The sequence below is a fragment of the Colias croceus genome, chromosome 27 (genome assembly GCF_905220415.1).
Source record: "Colias croceus chromosome 27, ilColCroc2.1".
Taxonomy (NCBI): Eukaryota; Metazoa; Arthropoda; class Insecta; order Lepidoptera; family Pieridae; genus Colias; species Colias croceus.
In genome coordinates, this window is record NC_059563.1 from 5,627,964 (window position 1) to 5,641,044 (window position 13,081).

The following is a 13,081-nucleotide window of genomic DNA, read 5'->3' on the forward strand; positions in this document are numbered from 1 at the left end:
TATGTATGATTCCGTATTTTTCATGAACTTTTGAGGCTTTGGCCTTTGAGCCATGATTAGAGCACTAATGGCTAATTTTTTTTCTGTTTCGGTAAGAATGTTATGTACTTTTTTATGCTATAAATAAGTAGACAACTTACAATGTCCCATTTGCTATGTATTTGAATCTTCACGTAAGTAATAAGTACGTTACCTATTTGTGGTCTTTAGTATGTCATTGGTAAGGAAATACAGGTTTGTAGAAAGGGAAGTAGGTAAGTATAGGTCGTAAAATAAAACAACATGACATATACATTAATTTATCATTTATTTGCGATAACCAATACACTTCGCTCATAATACTTTATGAACTTTACAATTTATCCATTTATATAATAATATTAATTTATTTATATCTAACATGTTTACATTTCCATATTTTGAAAATAAAATAATTTGCAATGTAAAGTAATTTCGTTGTCCTTATTTAAATCCAGTACAATACATAATTAACAATTACATAAAAGGATTATGTACCGTGGACTCTTTTAAAGTATTTATTACCTAAATAAATATTTTTCATCTCTCATAGCAAGGGAGCATAGAGTAACAATTATAAATTGTCTCTGTTTAAGAAAAGGATAAGTTTTCTATAACGTTTTTAAAGTAATTATAGAAGCTGTTCATTAACAACCTCTATTTTATTCCTAAACTTAATATTCTTAGGTACAAATTAACATATAACTCGATACATTCACTAAATACTCTACTTCATTTATCTAATAATTTTATAAAATAAATATTGACAACAATAAACTCATTTTATAATAATATATTTTAGTGCGTCGTTGTAATTGCGTAATATGAAATTTTTTGCATGCAAATCTATTAGGTAAATTTTGTTAACGTTGTGAAAATGGTATTTACATTTTGCCATAATACTATACTGGCATCGTTTTGAATAAAAATCATAAAATAACGTCATAGTTCGCCATTACCTCAATGCACTATATAAAATTATTTATAATTCATCTTTAAAATCCCACAAAGTGTGGTAATTGATACTTAAATTAGGTAAATCACTTCTCAGCTTACACAGCTGTCTCTCATATATTTTATATACACAGAGACAATAAATTATCAAAGTAACTTACTTTTTAAAAACATTGTGAAAAAGCTACATCGAAAATTAAACCTGTACAATTTTCTATTTGATAATACTCCTAAAAGCAATGTTATTGTGGCGTTTTAAATTACTGCATTTTTCCTCGGTTATTAGTAGAAATAAAATGACAATACATATTTTAATAGTTTAAAAATTGGTGGTATCGATTACGATTATTGATTATCGATGCTTTTAAAAACACTGCAAGGAATGTTTTCCCGACGCGCCAAATTTGACTTTGACAGATAAAAAAAAGAATAACATTTTAAAGTCACCTAAAAAAGGAACTGTAATTCTTTCAACCGGTACTACGTCTTAATCACAACCTTCGTAAGCAATATAACAAAATAAATATTACATTCTAAAGGATATTCATTAAAATAATTATATTGAGCAATATGAAAGTGACGATAAAACGTTATTCGTGAAATTGCATCAAATAATTTTAAAACGGTAATGTAAAATTAAAAAATTATAGATAATAAAATTATTATCTGTTCAATAAATTGTTTTTGATAGTGTAGATAAAAAATATTCTTAAACATTTAATTAAACTTATGAATAAACTTTACATTAACGGTTCAAAGTAGATTGTCAAATAAATAATTTATTATAGAAAAAGATTTTGTATATGATGTAGACACCATACTTTTTAGTTCCTACACAATATTCCGCATTTTATGTTCATAACACAATAATATTCCTTAAAACAATCGCAAAATAAATAACGTTAAAAATAAATTTGGGAGATAGGAACCGTTGTAAATTAGGAACCAAATAACAATTATGACATTCATCTAACAGTAAACATTTCAAAATTAATTTATAATTAATACGAATAGATTTTGTTTGGAAACACCCCAAAATAACGCTATACCCTGTCGTTTCATGCCTCGAAATAAATAAATGCTTGGAGGCTTGAAATTTGGCACTACTGTTACAAACAGAAAATATATTTTTAAATAATACTCTTCAACTCTTCTTAATCTATCTTAAAATTTAATTAAAGCATCCATTGTGATTTAACACATATCTTGATACATATATCAATAAATATTATGTATATTCGAATTTTTGACTTTAAATTGCAGGTCGGGCGGGCGTTGGCGTAGTTAAAATAAAAAAAAAACACAATATTGCCGTCTCTCTCTATGCGTATACCAATGTAATGTGATAGAAAGAGACAACAATGTTTCAACTTCGTACCCGCGTAACACATAATATTACACATGCAATTAATATCTACGTTACAACTACTATGACAATCTTGTGTCTATTTTTTCACATTTTTAGGGCGGATTTACACAATTCACTACTTTTTATTTTATGTACAAATATTTTAAGCACTACTTAAATACCTATTTAATTGTGGAGATGTGCGTCGATTTGAGAACCTTCGACGTTTGATAAAAATAAAATATAAAACATTAATTTCTAAACGCATTTCAGTGTTTTCTTCGAAGAGTTCTCAAACCAATAATCCGTGTCATAAACAATGGAGATTTCGTCAGGCACTAACATTAAATACTTGATGCGATGTGCGTATTCGTATTGATATAAAACATTCATTTATATCTCTACATCGCTAAATAATACAAATGCTACAAGCGAATCAATGGTAATACAAAAAAGTAGAAAACAACGTACACGTAGAAAATTTTTATTGTTCTAATCTTTATGCAAAACATTGAGCAAATTGAGCGTCCACATAAAACTATTTATCTCTATAAGCAACAGGAAGCCGTCGTTTAACTTAACGATAAACAATTTGTACAATCGTCTAACAAAAATATATGTATTATGTATCGAAATCAAAAATGATCAATCGATATTTACAACGAATTGTCTTTGCAACGGCAACACGGCGCCAAAACATGACACTGACAGCTGTCAAGCGGCCATCTTGGGACGTTTGACGTTTACTTTTTTTAGGAGTTCGGCTTTTGACATTTGACAGTTTGACGTTTCTTTTTTTTAATTAACGGCAAAGGTTTTTAACAACTGATTTCGACATCGACCTTATCGCCTTCACTACCCTGTTTCTTAACTTTATTCTTGCTATTCACGATGTTAATGTCGGGATAGCTTTTGTTTCGTGAATTTCCTTGTATGCTCCCGGAACCGGATGAGGTGTTATCACTGCTGTCAGCGTATGGCACATCCGTTAGAGGTCCATTTAGTAAACTGGCAGCTGAACTTGACAATTTTATCTTTTTATCTTCATTTTCCTCTGAAGGTAGGTCGTGAATGACTGCCTTTTTCGGGTCAATTTGAATTGTTTTCGACTCTGATAGTTTGTTTGGAGTGACAACATTTATGTATGGGGGTAGGATATTCATGGTTGTTAGGTTCACAGATCCGCTGTTCTTTTTAAGTGCATTTAGGTTTTGTTCTAGTTGTGCTGCGTCAAGACATAGAGGTTTTGGTTTTGGGACCAATTTGGGTGGTTCTTTGGCCCATGCGTTGATGCGCGGGGGGTCTGGTGAAGCGATGGGAGCGGTTTTCTTCTCAATTGTGAGGGTATTTGGCTTTTTATCTGGTATTTTATTATCTGGGACTGGTTTGGTTTTATCGGGTGATATTTTATTGTCTGGTTTCGATTCTATGGCTAGTGAGAGCACATTTTCTGGTGGTTTCGGTGAGGTGGGAGTGATGCTTATAAGCTTTTCGACCTGTGGAAATATGGTAGGTTAGGAAGGTTGAGAAATTTAACTATAGACTAAAAGGGGAGAAATAAATATTTCTATACATTTTGAATTACATGTTTTACATATTTAATCTTAGCACTACTACCAAAATTGTTAAACACGAATTAATTAATAACAAGCATCATCTAGAATTCCATCATTACAATCAATATTGAAACAAAATTCAGAAAAAAGAATTACCATCACAAATCTAACCCTATTCAATTTTTTTTATTACTAAAACTAGATCTAAAAAAACATAGATCTCACAGTGGGTCCAGGTTCGATGCTCGGTGCCTTCTCTGAAGCACTTTTCTTCTCGATAAATGATGTCTCCCAGATGGTCGGCTTGTCGCTGTCTGTCGGTGAGTCTTCGTCCAATGATGCCACTTCTACTGAACTTAGCAACCTGAGGATTTATTCATTTTATTTTAGTTCAAAAATATATCAAAATTTTACTTAATTTTTGTTACGAGTCATCGTGGTAGGACTTTAAAATTCATCGAATTTATAAAATAAGTAACTGTTGAGATAAAATTGAAGATTCCACCTAGAGAGAAAGAACATATTTTATCTCTATCGAACATAAAATCGAAAAATGACAGGATTAAAAAGACGATATCATTTTCAGAATCTTCAGAAATAGATAAGCATTGATCACCTTATCAAATCGTATATATTACTTTTTTCGTAACATAAAGATAAGTAAACCATACTCATACCTAATAAAAAAAATTACATTATATATTACCCAGCAAAACAATAACACCCATTATGCATTTGTATGTAAACAGGTAAATACAAAAAAAAGACGTGTGTCATTCGGGGACTGCCGCGGTAAAGCTATTGCATGCTATGCCTTCAAGCCACACCTCCGCCCATCGGAGTGGGGAGCGTGAGGTTTTTTCGTTACGGAATTTCTCGATTCGGTCCCCGCGCTCAAGGCCCGCGATTGAAGCTATGCAATAGCTTAAAAAATCAAGATAATTAATACAAACCTATCGGTGGAGTTAGACGGCAGAAACTTTGTCCTCGTCTCTCCGGCAGAAACAGCGCAGCCCTCGCGACGTGCGCTCGCGCCCGCGGCTAGCGCCCGAATGTTGCCATAGCCTGGTGATGCTGGTAGAGTGCGGGTAGTTTGTAATTTGGTATTAAAATTTATGTGAGAGTGTTGTAATATAAATTTATTTTGTGACAACGTTTTAAGCGCGTCACACATACGGTGAAGATACTATAATATTTTATGTTAAGATTATCAAATATAAAATATTACAGTATCTTAAGGTATCCGGTATCAGCGTTCTGACCATCATTTTTCTTTTTTTCATTGCGTACTAAGTCCCCTGTAGAACCGCCATCCTGTTACAAATGACCCGCTGACACAAACACTGACACAAAATTTCGACACGCGCTTTATAATTCGATAGAGCCGGTTGCACGCACGAAAAAACATGACTCATGCGGCGTTAACTCGCTCTGAGGCGTTCCATGTAAGGCTTGAAGTGCAAGCGAGAGCGCTGAACGAACGACAAATAAGCACAATCGGTGAATCGGCCTTAAGACGTTGTCACGTTCAACTATCGTCAGTAAACCGACTTAACAGACAACCATTTTTTGGAATTAGCTAATTCTCTCTTTGTTGCTGTTGTATAATTTGTAATTTAGTATATAAGTTCATATGAGAGTAAGTATATTTATTCTTTCTTTCCTAACCTTGCAGTTAAAAACACCTGTGGGTACTTGTATTTAGAAACATTACAAGTTCATTGTACATGAATACGGCAAGTCTCGATATTATAGTTTGGTATTTTGTAACGCGATGCCTGCGATCAACTATAAAGAGCCTGATGCACATAATATTTAATTTGTAACACCAGTGATATGAGTTACGGTACAGTAAATTATATCTATCAATATGAGTTATTAATCGAAATGCCGTATAAGTTTGTCTATAGGTAAGCAGTGCCTAAAATATTATTTCTCTCTGCTCTTTACTTAAGAGTAGACTTCACTGATAGTCAAAAATCGTTAAAAATTGTACTCAAACCACAAATAAAATAATATTACATATTTCAAACTAAGAATTATTTTAAATCTTACCTTTCAGTAGAGGTGGATATGGTGAATCCTCCATTTCTTGGCTGTCCGATGTCGCCGTTGGCCCTTTGCTATGAGGTACCAACGGTTCCGTTGGGCTATAATTGATTTTTTTATTCTATAATATCGCACTTTTATTGAACAAAAATAAACTTTAAAGCCTTTATAATTTGAAAAAATGCACTGAATGTTTAACAATTCTGACCTATGTTTAAAATATAGATATCTAAAAGTGGGTAATTGTCAAAATTCTACGCTTAAAATAATAAAACCTGTTTTTGTCTAGTTAAATCACTTTTAGATTAATTGTATTAGTCTGACCATTTATTTGTTAGTTTAAAGGCTGCAGGGTTTCTAGGCATTCCTATTTTGCTCTGTCATAGGAGCTATATTTTTGTTTCTAAATTTTCCCAAATTTATAATTATACGAAAATAAGTTATATCAAATCAAAGTAATTAAAATGTTCATATATTGGGAAAATTTAGTTTCATCCTGTTTGCTGGGCTATCTTCTAAATTATTGATTAAACAACACACGTCTAAAGATTGTGAAAAAGATAATAAAATCTCGATTGAAAGATGCAGGAAAAGATATCTCAGCATATCCTAGTTAGCTAAACAACATCAAATTGTAAAGGGAGTGCCAAATGTATTTGAGAATGTTATTGAATAAGAAATATTAATAGTTAATCCCGTTGAACGCTGATCACTGCCAAGAATTGATGTGTAACGTTAAATTTAATGATTATTGCCATTAGTGAAACGAAGAAATTAATATGGACCAATGATAGATCCTTGAGGGATGCCACATATTCATCTTGTAAAAAATATACAAAATATTTATCTCAAAGTAAATTTGACATTATACTCTCACAATAACAGCCTTGTCTTAATATACCCATCACTTTTCTAAAAACATGTTATCTATATATTTAATAACATATTTTTGTGTCTCGATTTATTATCGAAACTCTGTATAATCGCTAGAGATATAACGACTTTTTTTTTAAATTGTGGCGAGTTTTCTTAATTTATACTTGTAATTTTATTTGAATCTCTTAATAAATAGATATAATCTCTATTAGACTCGATAGACAATTTTTTTTGAAAACTATTGCGGGTGTCCCTAAGAACCCTCTAAATAAAAAGATAAGCACGACTGATTTTTTTTAAATTACCGCGAAATTTCCCTACTAAAATGCTTTTTTTTAAATCTCATTTATCTGAAAAAGGCATATAATCAGCGTCCCACAACAATATTACCTATCGTCCGTCTGCTTCTCCTGCGGCACCATCGGCACGAGGTAGTCACACGCTGACGACCGCTGCCAACACAGCGCACGTGAATATGCAGGGAGGGCTAATGGTCTATGGTCTTGTTTTACATATATATTGGTGTTTGTAATCTGTGGTCTTGTGTCAGTATGACATTGACAGTGACAAATAGAATATTGGTGTTAAGTATTGTGTCAGTGTGACATTGACAGTGACAGGATATTGGTGTTTTTAAGATGTACTAGCTGCGCTCCGCGGTTTCACCCGCGTAGCTTCGCTTCTGTTGGTCTTAGCGTGATGATATACAGCCTATATTAGCCTTCCTCGATAGGCTATCCAACACCGAAAGAATTTTTCAAATCGTTTCTTGAGATTAGCTCGTTCAAACAAACAAACAAACTAATAATAACAATAACATACGTCTTATTATTCGATTCGATTCGCTGTCAAGTAGGCAGGTAACGTCGATAGTACGTCAATCTCTCTAGGTTTTGTGTCGATCGCGATGGCTTAAATTGTGAATTTGAATTCAGGCTTGTGTTTTTGAATCAGATATGAATAATTTGCTTATACTGCAATTTTATTTAGTTATTGTTATATTATCTCTGTTTTTAACTTTTCGTAAGATATTCGTATTCGTGTATTAAGGTCGTTTAAATGAAATGTATCCGTAAAGATACAAAATATATATTGAAAATCACGATAAGTAAGACCATAGACCATTATTATTTTGACCTCCCTATATCTTCACTTTAAAACTAGTCGTGCATTAGAAAAACATCAGGCTTTATAAAAATATTTTATTTTCTCTTTAAAATGTTATTTAAATCTCATATTTAAAGTTTTATAAAGCTTGATATTAAAGGGTTCAAAATACAGGTAAATTCCCGCTATAGCTACTATGCAAGTAAACAATTATTTTCTCAAAACCGATAAAAGAGATACTTTGAAAAATGAAATGGTTCGTGTTAATTCGATTTTCAAAATGACCGTTAATTTAAAAACCATGCAGTGACGTTTCAACGTATCTCTCTAACTACGGGGTTGCTATATCTATGCAATTTTATTACAAGGAAAGGGCGGGAAATTGAAAAGTTAAAAAAGAAAAAATTTAAGGCAAGTTCATGCGCCACTCCCAAGCCAATCATTTACGCTAACATCGATTTTTATATAAAAAGACGCTATTTACTTGCTTCTAGTAGCCAGAGCGAAAACGTTTGGAAGAAAAACACGGTTATCCATTAGTATGTTTTAAGTTTCATTTTAATATAATTAATTAGTATTAATAAAGATAAGTGAATGTATTCATGATTGCATGATGTAAAAATCTGTACAGATAAAATATTAACTTGAACTGTCAAAGAATTGTGATTATTTCTATTTCATTGTGGTTTATTTCTAAACGAACTGCTAAAGTGATTTGGTTGTTAGGTTATTATATATTATGTTCTCCTTTTCTGTGATTGGGCTGTAATTTGTTATCTATTTTTGTTCAAATTGAAATAACGTCGAAAGGAAAACTTCTGTGTCTTATTTAAACATTTTACCATCTTAAACGAATGTCCTCTCTTAAACATCTATGCAAATTTCCAATCTCTGAATTTGTGGAAAGTCAGTTCTTAAAAATCATTTAATAACTAAATGCAATCATCACAAGATACAGAAATCTAACACACTGTGAAATCCTATGATCTAAAAATTTTTCCACACCGTGAAAATCTAACTTTTGACATTTATTACCAATGTTGCTATCTAAAAATACCAAATCACTTTAACTCAGGATAAAGCTGTACATACCGGCATTCCGTTGAGATGTTCGAAGTAGTCGTTAGTTAGAGGTATCAGTGACCTCATCATTGGGAGGGGGGCGCTTGTTATTTCCGGGTCCTAACAAACAAACAAACAAAAACACTTTATTGTGCACCAAGAAATAAAAATTACAAAAGTAAATATATAAAAGAAAGGTCCTCGTGAAATAATTATATTTTAGATACGATATGGAGAATATCCAACTTTTGAAGTAAAACGTATTTAGACGCGTTGAGAGTAAAATTTCAAGGTCGCTCCATGGCAATATCGTAATGTTAGGGAGTACGGCGACGATTTTGGTATCTTTGAATCTTGCCACAGAAGTTTCACTTCTGACACGTGTGCTCGGAACACACGTTCTTTTTTCGTTTTTAAATGTCCTTATGAGGGGCTCTTACTGTTTCGCAAATCTACGTAAATGTAATAAAAAATGAGTATAATAAAAAGTATTATTTATTATTTATAGTAATAAGTAATTGAGTTGTATGAAGCATTTGAATTATTAACCAAGATCTAGTGTAGAAAGATTTATGATTATGTCATTTTAAAGCGTCGTAAACCAAACCACATGTACATTGTACATGCAAAGAACAACAATGGTAAAAGGAAAAATTCCATGAAGCATTTGCAGCAATTTTTAGAAAAAGACACAATAAGTGTTCCACAAGGTTCGACTCTTGGTCCATTACTTTTTCTCGATTATGACTTTTGCAAATTTTTTTATTAATTTCAATCAATTTTTTTACGCAGAAACATTAAAGTCCCATTTGTACGATTATGACTTTATGATAGTTCTTAGTAAAAGAAGAATAAATAAAAATGTTATAACCTACATTTTGATTTCTTTTGCTGTTACTATAACACAGATGTTCTACGTGATATTTTATTTATATTTCTGTTTTTACATTAACTTGAAGAAGTTAAGTTCAATTTATATTTTATTTGAGATTTTCATATAATAATTGTATTATTACCTGCAAGAATCTCTGCAGCCTGTCAAACATCTGCGCAAATGAAGGTCTCTCTTCGGGATTTGGATTCCAACATTCGCACATTAGACGATATACATCTGCTGGACATCCTGCGTGAAAATATTTACATAATATAATATGTATTATGTATATTTAAATACCCCATTTGAATACATCAAAGAAAAATCTACAATAAAATCTTAATACAATAAAGGTTTTGTAGTAAAATACCAAAGGAGCTTCTTTGTTCATCTGTATTGCTTTTTATTGTTGTATATTTTTGAAATACTATTCCACTATTATATAGCTATTCTTATATTAAGTTGCCTGGTAGAGATTGCTGTTCAGCATTAAGGCCGCCTTTTGTACAAATGATGCCTTTTTGTGATATTGTTCTTTTTTTCTGCTTTGTCCATTCATGTTTGTACAATAAAGTTTAATAAATAACAATTCTTACGACATAATATAACATTTTAATCTGAAAAAGCTAATAACACAAAACAGATAAATAAAGAAACACTGGCATACTACATAATACTCACAAATGCACATTAAAAGGTCATCAAAAAATGTGTTTTTAAACACATTGTTTTGATTATAAGAAAACTGCCTAAGTAATACGCGCCTAGGCAGAGTTTTGTCGCGAAAATTTTTTAACGTGATTGTAAGTCCAGTTGACCACGTTGTGTCCACGTGGTCTCCTCTGAAAATCAGTGCAGCAATACATTTTAAATAATGGTTGCTGCTTTGCTGACGGGGAGTCCTTTTTGCCTCCATTGCTATCTATTTTTTTTCTGTTTTGTGTATTATATTACTAAGAGTTACATGGTGGCAAATAAAACACTATTTCTATTTCTATTTATTGTCGACTAGCTTACCGCCCGCGGCTTCGCCCGCTTTGTCTAAAACCTAATAAATTATATACTAAAACCTTCCTCTTGAATCACTCTATCTATTAAAAAAACCGCATCAAAATCCGTTGCGTAGTTTTAAAGATTTAAGCATACAAAGGGACATAGGGACAGAGAAAGCGACTTTGTTTTATACTATGTAGTGATGATGACCATACCATAAGGTTTATCCAGCCGTCCCCCACCAGAGACAAGTTGCATCACCTCCCGGTTGGAGCAGCCCGTGTACGGCATCACCCCCAGAGAGAATACCTCCCAGAGGAGTACTCCGAACGACCTGTTGGACAATTATCTATACATATAATAAATCTGTAGAAGGGTCAATTCTGTACATTGAAAATATTAAAAAAATAAATACCAGGGGGTGTTAATGGATCGATACCAAACCCAAATATGTGATTAAAAAAATTTTTGTCTGTCTGTCTGTCTGTCTGTATGTGAAGGCATCACGTGAAAACTAACGGTTCGATTTCGATGAAACTTGGTATAATTATACCTTATTATCCTGGGCGTAAAATAGGATACTTTTTATCCTGGAAAAATACGTAAAAAAATTAATCTTAATTTTTCAGTTTTGTCCATATACGTTGTTCTGTAGAACCGCGAACACACGTTACGTATTATTATAGCCGTATTTGGGTCCAATAGATATTTATAAGATGTCATTGTCAGAGTTAATGGAAAAATAAACCATCCACGCGAAGATCGACATCCGCGCGGACGGAGTCGTGGGCGGAAGCTAGTTTAAATATAAAGGATCTGAGGTAAAAAAAAGACAAATGGTTTTTAAACTGAAAATAAGAAAAGGATTGAGCATAGGATAGCTTTAAAGCACAAGTTTTTAGTATAGAGAAATGGATTGAGCATTGTTGCAGATAAGCTTTTTTCTATTACAAACAAGATTTGAAGACTGGGGGAATACCTATTTTTTATATTGAGATGTATGAAGTTAGGGTAAACGCAGCTATCAACGACCCATCGAAAATCTGAAGGTATTACCGACCTATAAAAGTAATTCGAAATTTAAACGTTTCCAGAACTATTCTAGCTATAGGTAGGCAAAGTTATACACGAATGTATTACTTGAGCATCGTATACTTTAACGTTAGAGTGAGTAACTGAGCAAAAAAGAGTTAAAATGCGTAAGTTGCTGCGGGGTAGCGTGGAAGCAGGACGTGTCGTACTGTTCCGTTGTTCCTTCGGGTAAGTACTGTGAGTATCTTTTTAAGACATTTACAAACAAATGACATCTATACTTTAATTTATATTACTAAATGTCAATGCATTTAAGTGTCAACTTTTCATTTCTTACAACATTTTATTAATAAAAAGTAATTTGAAACGATAAAACTTAAAATTAAAATGGGACGGTGTTAGCTTCACCAGTTTAAGTCGTGGCAGGTATCAACGACCCGTAAGTCGGCAATGGCAGCAACGTAACTTTTTGTTTTATTTTCTTTTATGTTATTATATCACACTAACACAAGTGGTTTTATGGACCAGTTTAAATCTAAGCTATGAGTCTTCATAAAAATCTATTAGCGACTAAACTTTTTTGTCTAGTGTTGTGTCTTTTAGCGTTGTCAATTTATACAAAGTTATGATATTTTCGAGGATCCCTATCGAATAGTTACAGTAGTAAATCATTGTTTTTTTTTTGTTTAAACAATATGCATTTGTTCATATTTTGTATGACATTAATCAATTATAATCTATTTTATAGTCTGATGGTCAAATGAATTAAAATAACCATTTTTTTATGGGTCGGTAATACAATTTAGGTTTATACTTACATACTTTAATACCGACCCATGTGGGTCGGCAATAGCAACTATAGGAAGCTATTACCGATCGAATATAGAGTGTTTAGTTTCTCATCTACAAATTCAAATTTGCAGAATGTAGAATAAAGATGTTTGTATATACAGATAATATTGATCCTTAAACATTCTGCTCGTAATTGAGCGTGCAAATATATTTTTATTACTTTTATGACATAATAGGTGCCTATTAAAAATTATATTTTTTAAGGTTAAATTAACATAAAACATATAATTAGGTATATTTTTTCCAGAAATATGGAGCCACGAAAGCGGCGAAAAGTATTCAGTAAAACACAACTCGCCGAAGCAATCAATCAAATAGCATAACGAAATATCCTAGAGTTTGAAATCCTTAATTTAATAT

At 32.1% G+C, this 13,081-nt stretch overlaps 1 protein-coding gene across 1 annotated transcript in view; it reads right to left on the reverse strand.

Annotated features, from left to right (window-relative positions):
- Positions 1 to 290: 290 nt before the first annotated feature.
- LOC123703639 (ALK tyrosine kinase receptor) overlaps positions 291 to 13,081 on the reverse strand; it is a 43,212-nt gene continuing 30,421 nt past the window's right edge. Inside the window, exons 22-29 of the mRNA XM_045651716.1 lie at positions 11,053 to 11,171; positions 9,987 to 10,093; positions 9,001 to 9,090; positions 7,192 to 7,253; positions 5,932 to 6,026; positions 4,830 to 4,950; positions 4,102 to 4,240; positions 291 to 3,816 (exon numbers count right to left, since the gene is read on the reverse strand). Coding sequence (XP_045507672.1) covers positions 3,139 to 3,816; positions 4,102 to 4,240; positions 4,830 to 4,950; positions 5,932 to 6,026; positions 7,192 to 7,253; positions 9,001 to 9,090; positions 9,987 to 10,093; positions 11,053 to 11,171 — 1,411 coding nt within the window. The 3' untranslated portion in view covers positions 291 to 3,138. The remainder of the gene's footprint in view (positions 3,817 to 4,101; positions 4,241 to 4,829; positions 4,951 to 5,931; positions 6,027 to 7,191; positions 7,254 to 9,000; positions 9,091 to 9,986; positions 10,094 to 11,052; positions 11,172 to 13,081) is intronic.